At 36.8% G+C, this 18,455-nt stretch overlaps 1 protein-coding gene across 1 annotated transcript in view; it reads left to right on the top strand.

The window, feature by feature from the left end:
* Window positions 1–18,455, top strand: part of Dnajc10 (DnaJ heat shock protein family (Hsp40) member C10) — a 47,521-nt gene that overhangs the window by 3,669 nt on the left and 25,397 nt on the right. The window contains exons 3-12 of the mRNA XM_023712340.1: window positions 1,781–1,943; window positions 3,567–3,617; window positions 7,856–7,938; window positions 8,131–8,262; window positions 8,777–8,870; window positions 10,021–10,098; window positions 11,588–11,631; window positions 13,841–13,978; window positions 16,515–16,604; window positions 17,312–17,425. Coding sequence (XP_023568108.1) covers window positions 1,781–1,943; window positions 3,567–3,617; window positions 7,856–7,938; window positions 8,131–8,262; window positions 8,777–8,870; window positions 10,021–10,098; window positions 11,588–11,631; window positions 13,841–13,978; window positions 16,515–16,604; window positions 17,312–17,425 — 987 coding nt within the window. The remainder of the gene's footprint in view (window positions 1–1,780; window positions 1,944–3,566; window positions 3,618–7,855; window positions 7,939–8,130; window positions 8,263–8,776; window positions 8,871–10,020; window positions 10,099–11,587; window positions 11,632–13,840; window positions 13,979–16,514; window positions 16,605–17,311; window positions 17,426–18,455) is intronic.

Raw genomic sequence — 18,455 nt, 5'->3', positions numbered from 1 at the left:
CCCTCCTTTTTCTCTAATTTTGGTCTGCAAACTTAGGTTGTTAACTATCCAGAAGACAAGCTTATTGTTATTATCAAACAACTTAGGCTATTAAGCTTAACCTCACTATCTCTCTGCATATCACATTCCCCTTTCTTTTGTACTAATTCTAGGCATTCTTGCCAGGAGGTTAAATTCTGAGCTGTGAAAAACTTTCTTTGGTGTGAGTGTTTGTTTCACAGCACAGAATTTAACCTTCTGGCAAGAATGCCTGGAATTGGTCCCATTGAAATGCTGAGATGTTTCCTTGAAGATTTGAGACAGTGGTGGAGATGCCAGCGCTGGCTTTGAAGAATACTGAAGAGGGAGTCAGAAAGCTAAGGGGATAGGGAACATATATGGGAGCAGAGGAACCCTTGATTAAGTTGCTGGGGAAGGTCCAGAGGACATTCGCTTTATTAAAGAAATAACAAAAGTACTGGTGAGGGGTAACAAGAAACTCAGTTGTAGCTGTGTTACAGTTTTAATTTATGTTTCTCTGTTGATTAGTGATGTTGATCATCTTTCTGTATCTTCTTTTGTTAAATATTTTTTGACATGTTTGTCTTTTGCAGCATTTTTGGTCCTCCCCTTAGAATTGTAAGAGGGTCAAGGTTTCCATTTAATATAATTTTGGGGGGAAGAATTGCTACAGAATTTTTTGTAGTGCAGGTTTGGTAGCAACAGATAAAAATTCACTGTTTTCTTTGATCTGGAAATACCTTTATTTGTGGTCAGTCTTGTAGGATATTTTCACTGGATATGAAATTCTCTCTGATGGTATATTTAAAAGCATGGTGAAAGCATTATGTCACTTTCCTTTGTCTTGCATGGTTTCTCATGAGAAGTCAGCTGCTGATCAGACAATCACTTTCTAGTGTGTAATATGTTTTTATTCCTTTCTTTTTCTTCAGTTCCTTCTTATCTTTGAATTTCAATAAATTGACTACAAGGTGGGGGAAAAAACCTCTTAAGGAGATTTTACTCTAATATTAAAAAAGACCTGGTTAAATTACAGTTTTTTCTAAGAAGAATTTTTTAAGTGGAATTATTTTTTTTCAGTTATATAAAACTGAGCAATTAAAATAGTATTTCCTTAAAACTCAGTTACAGCTGAGTGCGGTGGCACACACCTGTAATCCCAGCACTTTGGAGGCTGCGGCAGGAGGATCACAAGTTGGAGCACAGTGGGGCAACTCTTCATTTGGTTATCTTTCCCTCAGATCTGTATTCGATTTAAAATTTTTTGTTTTTTATTTTAAAATTTCAGTTCCCATATAAGGAAATGGTAGACCTCTATCTAAGAATTGTTTAAATGAAAGCATCCTTGGTAAAGCAATCTATAAAACAATAAGGGAACATTTCTAAACCAGTTTTGAATTATTACCCTAACATTTAATTATCTGATGCAGAGGAGCATACTTTTTTTTAGTATATTTGCTTAAAAATAGTCTATAATTCTGACCATTTCAGAAGTAACAAACATTTTTAAGATCAAGAGTTTCAGTGTCTGAGCTGCATTTTTTTAAGGAGTGATTTAAGTCATAGGAGCATGTTCATCAACCTTTTGAAGAGGAGATTGTGAATTTTTATTACTTTTTTTTTTTAATAATTCCTTAAAAATATTTCGTTCCGAGATAATTCATATCACTTGGTGTCTGTAGTGTCCAGCATATCTGAAATTATCTATGGACCATGTAAAGGTTTTATAGAGATTTGGATTGTGTGTATGAAATGTGTTATACCTAATGTGTTTTCACAGAACAACCCAAATGCGCATGGTGATTTCCTAAAAATAAATAGAGCATATGAGGTACTCAAAGATGAAGATCTACGCAAAAAGTACGATAAATATGGAGAGAAAGGGCTTGAAGATAACCAAGGAGGCCAGTATGAGAGCTGGAACTATTATCGCTATGATTTTGGTAAGGAGCCTTATTGCTTGTGAAGTTTTTTTATCTGAGTAAAAGAAAAGTTAATGTGTCACCTTGGTTAGCTTTTAATTTGTCATGGGAATGGAATTCAAAGGGAAATCAGTTGGTATACAGAGATTTACTGTATAGAAATGAATGAAGATTGGTTAAAATTTTAACATTTTTAAAATAAGCATTCCTACTTAATAAAAATATATACGCTTGCATAACAGAAAGTTAAATACTAAAGCCTTTCAAACGTCAACTTTGGACTTCCCAGCAAAGCTAAACTCGAAATTAAATGGTGGCTGCTTCATTGGCAATGCTGTCCACCTCCTGGCTGACACGAAGAAGTAGTGAGGCAGGAGGGAGGGAGGGGCCACATAAAGGAGCCACTGGACAGCCAAAGTAAATGGGATTATCAAGGCAGGGCATGTTCAGATAGCCAGCAGTTCCTGTAGTCACTGGCCTCATGTGCAGGCTAAGAAGCCCTTTCTACTAGCCCAAGTAAAAGATTTCTCAGTTCTTTCTAGGGAGAGTTTTATATTTATAAGAATACAGTTGTACTCATCTGTGGCTTCTTGTGCTGAGTGTGGAGTATTTATGACAAAAACCACACATTCCACAAAGCCCAAAATACTAATGGCTTCTACATAAAGTGTTCTGACCTCTGGTCTGCATCCAGTGGATTATTTTCAGGTTACAGGGTTTTAAATAATAATCTATCATTTTAAAATGTTTTTAACTGCCAAAAACTTACAACAGAGGTAGATAATTAGCAATTATAAATTTTAGTTATTATAATTGAGGTTAATTAAAATCACAATTTCTCATTACTGCATGAAATGTTCAAATAATGTACACATTCCATTTACTCAGTTTTATTATGTATTTAGTAAAGGGTCTACAGGGTCTCACTATGTAAATTCATAGTGCTCCTCCTGTTTTCAGCCTCCCAAGTGCTACATTTCATTTATTGGTATTATAAACAGCTAACATGTTATTTACTGCTAGGGAACACTGGGTAAAGGTTCACGAGAGTCTGTGCTATTTTTACAACTTCTGGTAAGTCTATAATTACTTTTAAATAACTTTAATATTGAAAGCTTTTGTGGAGATAAGACTACATGAGTATTAGGAGCTCACCCGCCTGCTAACTTGCAGGCCACTTCAGGAAATCGGTATCTTTAGATCTCTGTCTAAGTGTATCACTACCCTCACTTTGGCAGCACATGCACCAAAATTGGAACCGTGCAGAGGTACAGAGGCACAGGGAAGGCACACAAATTCCTGAAGCATTCTCCTTTTTTTATTGCAGGACATGGTGGTGCATGCCTGTTGTAACTCCAGCACCCAGGAGGCTGGGACAGGAGGATTGCCATGAGTTCAAGGCCAGCCTGGGCTACATAGTGAGGTCCAAGCTAGCCTGAACTATATAGCAAGACCCTGACTCAAAAAAACACCAAAAACGAGTATCACCAAAAATATTACTTCCTGTTGATTTTTCTCTCAGTTTGTTGCATATTATTTAGGTTTAAGAATTATTATGAGTTTTCTTTATTAAGAGTGAATGATCTTTTTATGTGGTAGGTCATTGTATGCAATTTTAATTATTTGATGTACTTTTTAAATTAGGTATTTATGATGATGATCCTGAAATCATAACACTGGAAAGAGGAGAATTTGGTAAGTTTGTGAGCATGTAGATTTTCTGAAAGTAGTGCAAGTTCAATTTATCTGCTACTCCTAGATCCAATTATATTCTAAAGTTAGAAATTTTGAAGAATTTATAAAGGCATATACTCTTCATTAAACTGTTCTAGCAGCCTATGAGACAGTATACCAAACTAAAAACACTACTACTTCTGCAGAAATTACATAAGTCTATGCACCAAGTAAAAGAAGAGGGAATAGTGTATAGCCCCGTATCTGTTCAGACCAAGTCTGGATGTCTAATTAGCACACTACAAACTTGCAAAAAAACTTGCAGTTTTAGAGCTTTTTTATTCCAGAGTTTTGGGTAAGTGTGTGGTTATTTTGAAAAAAGACTTAATGTGACCCATGGTTTGTGTGAAAATTGATGTAAGAATACAGTTCTTGGGGCCAGGGAGATAGCTTGGTGGTCTAAGCACCTGCCTGGCAAGTGCAAGGACCCCAGGTTTGATCCTCAGCACCACGTGCTGGGCCAGCCGTACACTGTGCCAGCCACTGAAACTGGGCGCACTGGCGCACACCTATAATCCCATACTGGAGAGGCTTAAGACAGGAGGATCACTGAGTCTGAGACCCTGTAACAAATAAATCTTTAAAAAAAAAAATACAGTCCTTTATTTTCCATTTCATATTAGAAAAATTATAAAACTGGATTAGATTCTTAAATTTTTAGCCTTGGTACAGTGATAAAATAGGTTTATTGCTCTGTACTTCAAACCAGTAAGTTATATTTTAAATGAAATTCCAGTTTTATTTGCTGTTAGAATTACATTTAATTTAGAAAATTAAGATAGCTTACCAGTTGCAAAAAATATGTATATTGTTTTTTCTGTGTTGTCATGATAGAAGATACATTGCCACTGCTTGGTTTCATACCATTTGTTTCTTCTAAGCAGTGCTTACCTTTTTTTCTAAATTTTTATATGGTTGAGCTCAGGCATTAAAAAGTATGTGTCATTTTATCACTGTGCTACCAATCTTGAATGGAAACACTTGGGCAAGTTCTATTTACAAAAACAGAAAATTTTGACTTATTTGTATTATTGGTAGACGAAACTAATACCACAAACTGGTGGAATAATAATTTTATGGCATGTTATTATACAAACCATAGCGTTTCTTGAATGAATGTTGTCCTCATTCATCTATATATTAGTATGTGTCTCATAGACCAAGAGAGTCAAAAATACCCTCACGTTGGAACTGTAGATAGAACCAGAGGAACTGAACAGAGCCTACAGAGCAAGCCGTGAGTTCACCTAGGTGAGACTTGACTTCTGGAGAGCGAGGTTTCAACCTTTTCCAGGCGTTTCATTGCAAACAAAGGCTGGCAACTGCTCATGCTTCACACAGAACTCTCATGGGTAGATTTAAGGAAATTACAGCCAACACATAGAAGAGGTAATTCAGAATGATTGATTAATATTGATAGGTTCAGGGCCACAGAGACAGCTCAGTGGCACAAGTGCCTGACTGGCATGTGCAAGGTCTTGAGTTCAGTCCCCGCTACTACAAAAAATATATATATATATTGATAGGTTCAGTGCCTATTTGCCACTATTCCCTCTGCTCTCTACTCTTTGTGTTTCTATAGCACTAGACTAAGACAAGACAATCCTAAAGTTTTAGTTGGAGAAGCAGAGGGAAGATGTCACATTAGTAGAAGCAGGCTGTGCATATGTGTACAAACCACATTAGCCTGCTTGGTTATGGGTCTTATTGCCAGTTATTTCTATTGGCTTGAGTTAGTCTTATTTTTTAGAAATAATTATAAAATTATGTAAAAGTTTATATGCATTTCTCTTCTTACAGTAAGGATTTACGCATTCTTCTGGATAGGGTCACAAGCAGGCTCAAGCTTCATTCCAGTACAGTGAAGAGAGTCAGAAACTCTTTGAGACTTTGGGAGAACACATCACTTTCCAGTTCATCTTTGTTTCTGGAACACTTCCTTAAATGTGCCTTGAACTCCTTTAATCCTTCTAGCCCAGAAAATTACATGGAATCTCTTATTTTCTAGCTTGTCAGTTGCCTCTTCTCAGATTGGCAAATGTTGGCTCTTTGATTTCTGCCCTTTCCCACACCTTCGCCCCCTAAATTTCACTGCATCCGTACTTCTCTAGTGCTTTCAACAAAGGTCTTTTACATTTTGTCCAGTTTTCCAGTTGTTAGAGAATTAGTTTAAATTGACAGTTCATTTTAACCATTACTAGTTACCTTTAAATGTTCAATTTTAGAACAGAAATGAAGAATACGATTAATAAATTCTAGTTTCAGAGATTTAAAAATATTCTTTCCATTACATGTGTCTTAACCTTTTTGTGTTATAATCCAGTAGCAGATCAGTCATAGTCAAGTTCTAGGTATTAAACATTTGTAAAAACAAAAAAAAGAACATCATGTGTATATGCAAGTTCTTAATGAATAGTGTCACATAATACCAATATTCTTTGGAAAGTGGCTCAAGAAAGAATTCAAAGCACTTCTGCATTTTTGTGTTTCTCTGTGTAACAGAAGCTCTTAATTATAGTTGTACAGATACTAACAAATACTAATTGTAGTTGTGGGATTTAGGGCTGAATATTTTGAAATATATTCTTTTCTGGGTCTGTGAGTTATGCAAGATCACTTCATCTTGCTGTGGTAATATAGTATTAAAATAATTGAAAATAAAATAAAACTAGTTCTTATTGCTCAGCAATCAGAACTGGGGGAAAAAACTCAGAAATGGGTAAGGGTGTTAGAGCACTCTGTGAAAACAAGTACTAAGACTAGACGGTGTCCCAGTAAACAGGATCCGGGCTCGTGCCATTCAGATTTGTTTCTCCTCATCTTTTCATGTCAGACCTGTGAGCAGTAATCCCTCAGTTGATCAACGCTTTCTCTTTTTATATGTAAATAGCCATCTTGAGTATAAGGTAATTCCTTTTTTCTATTAAAGTTTGCATTCATTCCACAAAGACCTAACCACACAGCAGTACCAGTTGCTGGCCTAAGATGTTAATTCTGGAAAATGTGGTTTATGAACTTTGACTCCCGGAGACTCAGTGTTCACCCACATTGAGTCCTGTGTGTGCCCAGTTAACCTGAATCAGTTGTACTGTTGAGCATCATATGCATACTTTGACTTTTTCCTATAATTTATGAAGTTTCATGTTAGATAACTGATTTTGGTATGGAAGTTCTGTATCTGAAAACCTTTAACCCAGAGCAAATTTGCTCTTTCTTTTTTCTTGAATATCAGAGCACATCCTTACAATGTTAAGTTTTTTAAATGAATGAATTTGTTTTAATTTTGCACCAAATTGTTTTGTAGATAATAATATATAATACACCCATGGCTAACATTATATGGTGTTCAAATCTTTTATTTTAACAAATATATTAATGTTTCATATGATAAAAGCCATAATTTTATACTTCTCAGTCAGCGTGGATTTCCAGTGAAAATGCCTCACTGAGGGCAGAGGTTAAAGGTAATCTCCGCAGCTCTGATCTGCCTCCTGTGGGGCTGCAGTGCGGGCTCCTTGGAACTCCTGAGGCGACGCGGCCCACACTGCAGGTCCTGGGAGTGCTGAGTGTCACTCTACTGTTGCTCTTTATTTCTGTCATCCACGTGAACTCATCCATGATTTTGGCTGTTGTGTCTTCATGCCACCCTTTTGGATAGCTTTTATCTATCTTTTTATCATTTATACATACTGGGAATTGAACTCACAACCTTGCATTTGCTAGGCACATGCCTGTGCCACTGAGCTATATCCCCAGCTCTATTTATTTTTTAATGTATTTGATTGTTACATGGTCTCACTATGCAGCTCAGACTCGTAGTGATCCTCCTTTTTCAGCCTCCCCAACACTGAGATTACAGGCAGGGCTGGTGTTGTATGTGGTGGGAGAGATCGAACCACAGTCCCTGCGCTTGCCTAAGCAGGTACTTTAGTCCACTGAACAATCTCACCAGCCCTCTATTTATTTTTTAATTCAAGGTTGTTTCTCTTGTAAGTATGAACTTAGGAGAGTTTTTGTTTTTAAGTTACTAATTTGACATTTAAAGTTATCTTTTCATTAAAAAATTACAGAAAATGATAAAGGCAGTGTAAAAGATTCATGACTAAATAAATTTTTCTATTCTGGTCTCAACAAAAAGTCTTTAAACTAAAACATGCACTAACCTCAGCAAATCTGTGATTCTGTTTATGTGCTTTTAGATGCTGCTGTTAATTCTGGAGAACTGTGGTTTGTAAACTTTTACTCCCCAGGATGTTCACACTGTCATGATTTAGCCCCCACTGTACGTATTCTCTACATTTGGATTATTGAAGTTTTATTTCTGATTGATCTGTTATTTGTGCATAGTTTTTAATATATTGGGGGCTTTTTACCTATGGATGATTTTATTCAATAAAAATTCTAACTTGAAGTATGTTCATGTAAAGGACAGTGATCTTAGCAGAGAAGTTTTTGCCCTTTCTCTGTCTCATAGTGGAGAGAATTTGCTAAAGAAGTGGATGGGTTACTTCGAATTGGAGCTGTAAACTGTGGTGATGACCGAATGCTTTGCCGAATGAAAGGAGTCAGCAGTTACCCAAGCCTCTTCATCTTCAGGTCTGGAATGGTAAGGGGCAACAGTAGCATTTTTCAGGTTGGAACTTTGTAACAAATGAATACTAGCAACAATTCTGCATAAGAATTTGTAGAGTTCAAGTTTTATGTTAGGTACCCTCCAGGAATAGTAAACAGCTGGATTATTTTGGGAATCTTTATATCTCATGACTTTGACTTTGTTGTATTTTAATATTAAATGTTTGCTAATTAGCATAATTTATTCAATACACATACTGTGCTTTGCAGTTTGCAAAGTATTTTGTAGATACTTTTTGAATATAGAGTTCTAATCTTTTTCCCAATTGGCAGTGATGAAACTAAAACAAAAATGTTTTATAAGTAGAATTAAACTGTATTCTACAGAAGATAGATTTTATCAAATCAAGATTCTCAGAGTTATCATTTGGAAATATACTTCTGATGGATAGAATTTTACTGAATTATTCAAAATAATGGAAAATCAGAGTATTTGCCATTTTAGTGAGTCTTGAAAATGTAAACAGTGTTCCTTTTTATAAAAATAGGCTGCAGTGAAATACCACGGAGACAGATCAAAGGCGAGTTTAGTGAATTTTGCCATGCAGCATGTGAGAAGCTCAGTGACAGAACTGTCAACAGGTGACTTTGTTTTCTTAATTTGTTTTATTTTCAAGGATACGTTTTTGGTATTTTGAGTTTTATGATGGCAGCATAACCATGAGATCATAATACTGACAGTTGTAAGTAATTTTCCCATGCTTCTTAAAAGGGAACTGTGTCATTGCTCTGCTTCTCTGCTGGTAGTAGGTATATGACAAACTAGTTCTACGTAGAAACTACATTTAGGATGTGGGAAGTGGGTGAGATGGGACTAGATTAAAAGGCATCTTTCAAAATGCTGCTACTTAATAATCTAAGTGTTGGGCTTTTGTTTGTGCTTTTGATATATATATAAATATATAGTGATCATATCATAGGGAATTTCTACCTGTCCATAATACACCTTGACTCTTTTTTTCCCTATTGTGTTTTTATACAAAGTAAATTCTTGCTAGCCAGTTAAGTTTTAAAGTTCAGAATCATCTTTAAACTTAGGCTTTTAGGGCTGGGAAGATAGCTCAGTGGAGTAAGTGCTTGCCTGGCAAGTGCAAGGTCCTGAGTTCAATCCCTGTACCGCTAAAAATAAATAAACAAACTTAGGCTTTTAATATATCAAGTGACTTCAGGCTGGTTGTTTATGCTCCATGAAATGGAATGATTGTGTTTCTGTCTAAAGGGATGTCTCTTTTATTAAGTACCAAGTTGTGTGTCAGAAACTGTTACATACTAGGGCAGCGGTCCTGCCATCAGTAACTTCATTACGTGAATGAGGAAGAACTAGCAAATCACTACAGTACAGTACTGTTATAATAGAGATAGCGTAGAAAAGCATAAATTATGTGAAACAATCTGTTGGAAAAAGGAGAAGTTGAAAAATACTCCTTGAAGGAAGCCAAACACCATCTTTTATGGAAATGGACAGGAAGCCTTGAGTGAGAGAAGGGTGGCTGCAGGCTCACAAGGGCCCTCCGCGCCAGTTGCAGTTTTCTTCTAAAGGACGTACTGAACATAGATTTCATGCAATGAAAAACTTGCAGAAATTTTGACATACTCAAGAAGAGTTTTAGAAAAGTAACTGATTGTAATATTCAAAGTGAATTGGAAAAGGGTGGGACTGGGAAAAAAGTCATTTGGAAAACTTCATTATTAAATAACAGGTGATCAGAAATTTGCTTTATTTTCTTTTAAGGGAATTTTGTTAACTCCATACAAACTGCTTTTGCTGCTGGTATTGGCTGGCTGATCACTTTCTGCTCTAAAGGAGGAGGTAATTTTATTTGTTATTTTATTAGAATGAAGACCATGATACTGAAATTTCAAGTGTTAAAAGTCTTAAGTATGTTACTGAAAATTAACTTTTCAGTACTCACTTGATGATTTGAAACTACAACTTAATCCCAAGATTGCAATTCTTTTACTTAATAAGTATTTACCTTTATTATTTTAGACACAAAAGGTTATCAGTTAATTTGTTAATGGATCCTTTGTACATTTTGGGAGTGAATTCTTCAGCTTGCAAAGGTACTAATTGTACTGTTGGTAGCCACAGGTGTATTTTGGCAGTTTGCAATAATAGTTGTTAATGGGTATAATCCCTCCCAGAGTCCATAATAAGATGGACTTTGCTTCTCTATATATATAAAATATGTATATGTTTGTCTTATAAAAGTACCTATATGAAGATGACATTTTCATTTCTAGGACCTTCTTCATAAATTATGTTGAAAATTCAGTACCTCACAAACCAAATTAAAAAATGAAAATCATATTGCATTAGATTGGTGAAAAATTGGTCCCAGTTTTACTCAATCTCCTAATTTAGTATTACGTTTTCATATGTTAAATCCTCATGTGGGTCTTTTTCCACGCTTTACCTCTCACACTCCCTGCTGCTTTGTTAGCAGTATATTGTAACTAAAACTGACCACTCTCCCCACCCTGTGGTAGGAAGGTCAGTGTTAGAAAGGTTTTTCTTTTGATTAAAGCACCTGCAAGCAGGTGCAGGGGTCAGGGGTTCAGTCCCCGGGCCTGCAGTGCTGGGGACGCACCTGTAATCCCAGCTCTTGGGAGGCTGTAAACAGGTGGATCACTCCGAGTCCAATCTAGACCCTGAACACGCTGTAGATCTTTTCCTAAAATACAAAAAAGAAAAGAAGAGAAAGGTTTGCTTTTGAGCATAAATTTCATCAAGAGATTTTGTGTCTTTTTAGCCTACTTTAGATTTCTGTCCATCCACAACATGAACAAAATTTTAACGTTTATAACATTGTATTACTTTTCCCCTAGATAAACTGCATTACCATTGTCCGTAGGCTCCCGTGATGCTGCCATTCCATTTTCTCAAATCTGACCTCATTGTACCCTAACATATTTACAGAACCATTATGGAAGTAGTGCGGAACCTCTTTTCAGGTGGTATTTTTAAGGATCCTTTACTTACATATGCTTATCAGATAGATCTGTTACATTTTATTTTTCTCAAATCATGAGGTCTCTTGGATAAAAGAGATTGTTAATAGAAATATAAGAAAAAGACCCCAAGTAGACACACGCTGTAGCAAGAAATCCTGAGAAATCAAAGGAGAGAATGAACGTGCATGTGTGTGCGTGAAGGGAGACTGGCCTCCGTATCCAGCTTCTACGAAGGGTGTCAGTATTTGACAGTAGATCTCCGTTATTGCCTCAGAATCAGCATGGTTCTTTAGGAGACAGGCGTGCACGTGCAAGCTTAGTCTCATAACGTTTTCCCCCCTCAGATTGTCTGGCTCCACAGACACGGCTCAGGCTCAGCGGCATGCTGGTAAGCAACCTTTATTTTGTAAAATCTGAAGCAGCACATTTATAAATTGATTCCAAGTATTTTTAATTTCTTGAACACATACATTTCTAAACTTTCTTATTTTCTGATAAATATGTCCTAACTATGTTTCTCTCTAAATAGCTGTGTTCACTCTTGCCACGTGGTGTTGTCATTCTCACTCACTTCAAGGTCCTGCAAATCATTTGTTGTGAATTCTTCTAGTTACATGTTAGTGTTTTTACCATTTTGAAACTTAGCTGCTAGTTTATTTGGTTTATTTCATGTTACGGTTGGAGAATGTGCTCCGTTGTAGGTTGGTTCTTTCACCTTACTGAAGCTCCCTGTGTGGCTCCAGAGTGAGTTGTGAATGCTAGAACGAATACGTGAGCTTAGAAAGGGCTGTGTATGTCAGGTGTCGTTTTTATGTTAGATCAGATTTGTTAATCATGTTCATGTCTGCATTATTTTTGTGCTGCTTGATCTATAATTTCTGAGGTGGGCATATTAAATCCCTGCGCTATAAACATAGGTTCGTCTGTTTCTCCTTGCAGTTGTTACTCTCTTACATGTGTAGTCGTGAGCATCCTTAGTTTCCTCAGTATGCGGGCATGAACCCATCCACTCGCGCAGGCCTCGCCTGGGAGGTGGAGGCAGCTCCTGAGCCACAACGCTCTACAGCGCTACTGTGCTGAAGGAGCAGACTCGTGGCATGCAGTGCTGTCTGTATGTAAACCTAGAACTACCGCAGAGTGATGCGGAAGGCGGGGAGGAGCATGCCTGTAGTGCACTTAGTGTGACCGGAGCTACAGGACTGAAGTCACTCTGGAAGAGCTAGGACGTGATGTCGCGATGGTGACTAGAAGTCTTCATGATTAGGCTGCAGTGCATCTATACAAATCTTTCTTCAATAAGTTTAACCTTAGTTTTCTGTAACTTTTTTACTTTGTAAATTTTTAACTTTTTTTTTTTTTTTTTGGTCCCGAAGACTGAACCCAGGATTCCAGCTTGCTTGGCAGGCAGTATACTGCTGAGCTAAATCCCCAGCCCCTTTTTAACACTTCGATTCTTGTAAAGTAAATCTTAATTTTAGAATGTGTATGTTCCCATATAACACCACCCAGGTCAGGTTGGATCCTTACTGCTTTTAAGATACTTTGATTTTCAGAAATTATGTTACGATTTGCCTAGGTGTGGAATTATTTCTTCTACCTTGACACTTACTGGACTTCAGAATCTATATGTTAAGTGTCTTTCAAACTCGTGGAAGCTTCTTACCTGCTATTTCCATTATTGCTTATGTCCCTCTTCTTTCCATTATATTTAGAATCCTGATTAAATGTGTCTTCGTCCTGTGTTTGTTTACCAAGTTGCTTTGTCCAGAACAGTTTGGCAGTAACTTGAGGTTCTGAGGAATAGTACTTTCAATATAGGATTTTGGAGCTCATTGAGAGCTTAACCACCAATAAGTAAAAACCAGGAAGGTACTAACTTAATTGTAGTGGACACGGAATATCTGAAAAAACATGATACAAACATCTCGCACAGGTTTGATTTTAGCTTGATTATTAAACAGCATACTTCCTGTAAAAATGCATAAATGTTTTTTTTTTTTAATCTGTACAAATTCTTTAAAAGACTAATTGTGGTGTCACACACCTGTAAATGCCAGTACATGAGAAGCTGAGGCAGGAGGATAGCTGTGAGTTTGAGTTCAGCCTGGGCTACATAAATGAGTTCAAGGCCAGCCTGAATTTTATAGCAAGACACTATCTCAGAAATCAACAAAAGGACTGGGGAAATAACCCAGCAGTCTTAAGTCCCTACCTAGCAAGTGCAAGGGCCTAGGGTTTGATCCCCAGTACCACATGCTGTGCTGGCCACAGAAACTGGGTGTGGTAGCCCATGCGTGTAATTCCAGTACTGGGGAGGCTGAAGTAGAAGGATCACTATGAGTCCAAGCTGCATAGCAAGACCCTGTACCAAATAAATAAAAGATTAAAAATACAATTTTTTAATCAACCAAAAAATTATACAAATTATAAGAATATGTTTAATATCAAAGGAAAAATTGCATTTTATTACCTCAAGTTACTGAATACTAATAAGAAAGTACAATTTTACAATGGAAAAATGGGGTTGGGGGCTAGGTAAAGCAAAATCCTGTTTTCTTCTGTTTACAGCATAGTACGTTTTTTTCTTTCTACTTTAGGATGGTCTTGTTAACGTGGGGTGGATGGACTGTGCGGCACAGGACAACCTTTGTAGGAGTCTGGACATTACAACAAGTACTACAGCTTACTTTCCTCCTGGAGCCACGTTAAATAACAAAGAAAAGGGCAGCATTTTGGTAAGCAAATTCCTTTACACAGACATGTGCACATACGCGTTCAGAAGAAATACATCATTTTGTAAGTGGTGAGCAGAGCGAGGAATCGGTTTATATCACTTGACTGGAAAATTTCCCTATTTAGAAGAAGTAATTTTTCACTAAGTCTGTCACAAGGATTATTTTTAAACCACGACTCTTAAGCCACAGAAGTATGGAATACATTCTTAGGATTAGTGAAAGAACATTTGTTTTATAGTTTCCATGTAATTGATTTCCTATAGTTATTAAAATACAGATCATTCATGGTTTCAGCTGGGGCCCAGGAATCTGCAAGTTTTAAAACAGGCTGTGGGATGCCAGTGTAAATTTAGTTTGGAAATCCAATACAATTCATCTTACTAAGTTTATGAGACTCAAGTTAGTCCTCATAGAGCTGAGGTAAATAATGGGATATTGGGGAAATCCTATGGATCCCAGAAGAATACAGCGGACTCTGATAAAGACAAAGCTTTAGTTTAAAGGCAGCCACACCAAACCTTAGTACACACTCTTCCAGGTCTTTTCTTACAGGTGTGCCCAGTCGTGACCTTGTGTCGCAGCTCTTCAGTTTGTCCCTGCCTCCTAAATTTCTCCTCCACTCCAGGAATGTTGCATGTACACGTGCACAGGCAACACTGCTCCCTCTTCAACATCTCTTCTGTGATACTTGTCAGCCTCTCACATTCAGATGCCTGTAAACATGCTCCTGGAATGCCTGAACATCTGCTTCACTCAGTCTCCCATTGCCGTCCTTTGCTGTTCAGGCCAGATGTCCTGGACATGTCCTTGATTCCTGTCTTAAACCCTACAACCAGTTCATCAGGAAAATCTATGGTTCTGTCTCCAAAATGTTTTAGAAGTCACCTCCACTGCTGCCAGGCCTCTTCACTTTCTTTCCTGCATTGAACTTTTAGGTGGGATTTATACACTCATATCTGCCAGATTCCTACAAGAGCTCTTGGGTGTGTCTTTATGGTACCTACTATGTGTATATAAACATGCTCTGTGTGTACTATACAATACACATATGCAGTAGGTGTACAGATGCAGTAAGTAGGTAGCGACAAATGAGATCATAGAGTTAGTAAAATTCTTCCTTGTCAATACATACACCATATTTATATTGTTTTTAAGGTATACATTATCCTTTTAGTACTTAACAGTATCTGTATGTTCATCTTTTGTACTTCTTTAAAGCCAGGTTGCCCTCCAGAAATGTGCTAGTTTACACTGAGGATTTTCTACACTGTACAGATTATGATTACAAGTGATGTTGGGAACATATTAAAAGGAAGAGGTGAATTAAGCACTCCTCGTTCCTCCTGAAAACACTCACATATTAAAGCTGAGGTGCTGTGCTGAGTACATCTGGAAGTTGAAATTCAGGCAAATAAGACAATATCCTCATAGGTGAAACTAGTGAGCACTACTCTTAAGACAGACATCCTGTATAATGAGATTTAGTATGTACTTACACATATAAACATTTTTCAAATATTCATAATTATAAAATATAGAACTATAAGCTGTGAAATTGAAAAGATGAGAGATTTCTGGGGTTTTTTCTGCATTTTGGTAGCAGATTATCTTATATAGATCCTTAAGCGTATGTTACACATTTTAATGAACTTAAAAGCAAGTTTTTAAAAATCTAAAAAATGAACTTTGAATTCTTCCCGCATACTCATTTGTCCCTATTTTCTTCTCGTATCTAGTTCCTTTAAGGTGTGGATTTGATGGTGCTAGCCCCTTCGTGTTTTAAATGCAGTTTCAAATCCTCAAGTAACAGAATTGTTAAACGTTGATGATCCATAAGGATAAACTATCCTCATTTATTTTCTTGATGTAGCCATTACTGTACACTTCATTGTAATAGCTGCTTCATGGAGAATTAGGCCAGAAGGAAGGGTTCTATAAACAAATGAATAAGATTTCTTAATTGCCAATAAAATAAAAATTCAGGAGATTTACTAGAAGCATGGTGTGCATGTTTCAGTTGTGTTTTAAGTAACAGATGTGGCTTTACAGCATGTTTAAAATAAGATTTTTATGGTTGGGTTTGAGAAAGTTACATTTCTGAACACCTTAATAAACAGTTGTTACCATTCCAATTTTGCCATTACAAGTTCTTCATCACTATTATGGATGAGGCAGAAGGTATCTTAGATCATCAAATATTCTATTATTAAAAATTCTAAAACAAAACATTGGAATTCTGTCAAAGGTGGTTAGATTAAATTGAATATAATGACTTTTCCTGCTGACTTAGATAAAAGTCACTAAATTACTGTAGGATTAACACAAAATTCCAGTTAATAAAACACCTAATGATGGAATTTCTTTTATATCACCCTTTTAAAAAAAAGCTATGACTATGTTTAATACTTACCAACTTATGATATACTGAATCTTGGAAAAACAGCAATTGGTTTTGTAATTGTTCCTGTGTGAAAAGTAAAGGAATGTAAGAAATGAATGTTTATCCAAAAGATTACAATAGATTCTCTTCTTCTAGTTTCTGAAGTCATTGGATGCTAAAGAAATATATTTGGAAATAATGAACAAACTTCCAGATTTTGAACTACTTTCATCAAAAACACTAGAGGTAATTTTTATCAATAATGAACAGTAGTAAATGTGGATAGCATTTTAAATTCTTAGTAGTTTAAACTCAGCCTTTGTTTTATTCATTGCTATTGAGTTGAAGGTAGCATTTCGCAGACATAACATTAGTCAGTTCTAAGTCAACTTCTAAGTGCTGGAATTCTGGTGTTGGTGATTCAAAGTAGAGCCTGCAGTTCTGGGAAGCCTGCGCAGTCTGAGAGTCGGAAAGGCAAGATTTGGATCACAAAGTGGTTTTGGGTCTGATTTGGAACTTGATTTTCTTGCCAAAAGAACACTGTTGTCCACTGAGAGCTAAGCAGCACTGCAGTAGAGGAACTGCCTCGAAGGAATTCAGTTGATGAGAGGATGAACTGTTTCATTCTAATTACTGTTCCTGGGGCATGTTTTCCTGCCAAATCCTACCTATTAAGCCCGAGCAAGCCGACTGCCCGCACTTGCCCGCAGTTTTCAGCCGTCCCGTGTTTGGAGCGCGCTTTTCGGCGCAGTCTCCGCCATGCCCTGCTAGCGCAGGGACTCCCACCCTTGCTGCTCCCTTTCATCAGGAAACTGCGCGACAGCAGTGTGCCTGGCTCTGTGGTTCGTGGTATTTTGAATAAATGGGCAGGGTACCAAAACTAATTTCGAAGAAATAAAAACGAGATTCTTTAGAATTCCTCATCTTTGATATTTCTTTTTCTTACTTTGAAGGATCGTTTGGCACATCATCGCTGGCTTATATTTTTCCATTTTGGAAAAAATGAAAATTCAAATGATCCTGAGTTGAAAAAACTGAAAACTCTACTTAAAAATGACCATATTCAAGTAAGAAACGTGTTTTGCCTCACCTCTGCTGTATGCTTACCAATCTAATACCTGTAGCTATATTTTAAATAATGTAACGTTCAGTGATATTCTACTTGAGGAAGCCTATCAATGCTTTTGATCTCAGGGCTAGGATTTTTGTTTTCTTTTTGTATTACAAAATTGATGTGACATCTGAAAGTGGTGGCTTTTTGTTTCTTTTGGCATTTGACAAATCTATATCTCAGTTTTCTGGGTTTGAGTACTGTACAAAGAAGTCTTTCCTTCTTCAGAGTAATGTTTTATTTAATCTGATATACTGAAAACAAATCTTAGTATGAAATACATAATCAAATTGAGTTGGCATTTATGCATCTTCAACATGTATCATTCTGTGTATTAGAAACCTTGCCCTACTTATTTTGAAATAACCCAATTATAGACAGTAGTTATTGTGCCATTATAAAACACAGGTAATGATTTTTCCCGTGTACGTGGTTTGGCTCTGTTACCTGACATCTCTCTCGGCCCTTCCCACTCGCTAGGAACCACTGTCTCAGTCCGCTCTCTGTGAGACCAACTTTTTTAGTTCCCACAAAGGAATGAAAGAAAACATGTGATGTTTGTCTTTCCATGCTTTTTTTTTTTTCACTTAACATACTGGCTTCCCATTCCACCCACACTGCTGCTTCAGGTGACAGTTTCATTCTTTTAAGGGGCTCAATAATCTTGTATGGCGTGTAGGTACTACACTTTATCATTCATCTGTTTGTGACTACTTCGGCTGATTCTGTGTCTTAGCTGTTGTGAGTAGTGCTACCATAAATTCTGATACAATGGTTTCATTTCCTTGCATTGCATAGTAATGGATGGCTGGATCTTGGGTAGTTCTCTTGACAAATCTCCATAACGTTCCGTGTAGGGACTGCACTAAATTACAGCCTGAGCAGCAGTGTATGAGTTCCTCTTTCTCCACAACTTGACACAAGTATTGGAATAATTTTTCTCTTTTTGATAATACCCATTCTAGCTGGGATGAGATGAGAATGCT

The sequence above is a fragment of the Octodon degus genome, unplaced genomic scaffold, assembly GCF_000260255.1.
Source record: "Octodon degus isolate 3935 unplaced genomic scaffold, OctDeg1.0 scaffold00025, whole genome shotgun sequence".
Taxonomy (NCBI): Eukaryota; Metazoa; Chordata; class Mammalia; order Rodentia; family Octodontidae; genus Octodon; species Octodon degus.
Note: the sequence above shows the minus strand (reverse complement) of the source record. Positions and strands in the feature narration are given on the sequence as shown.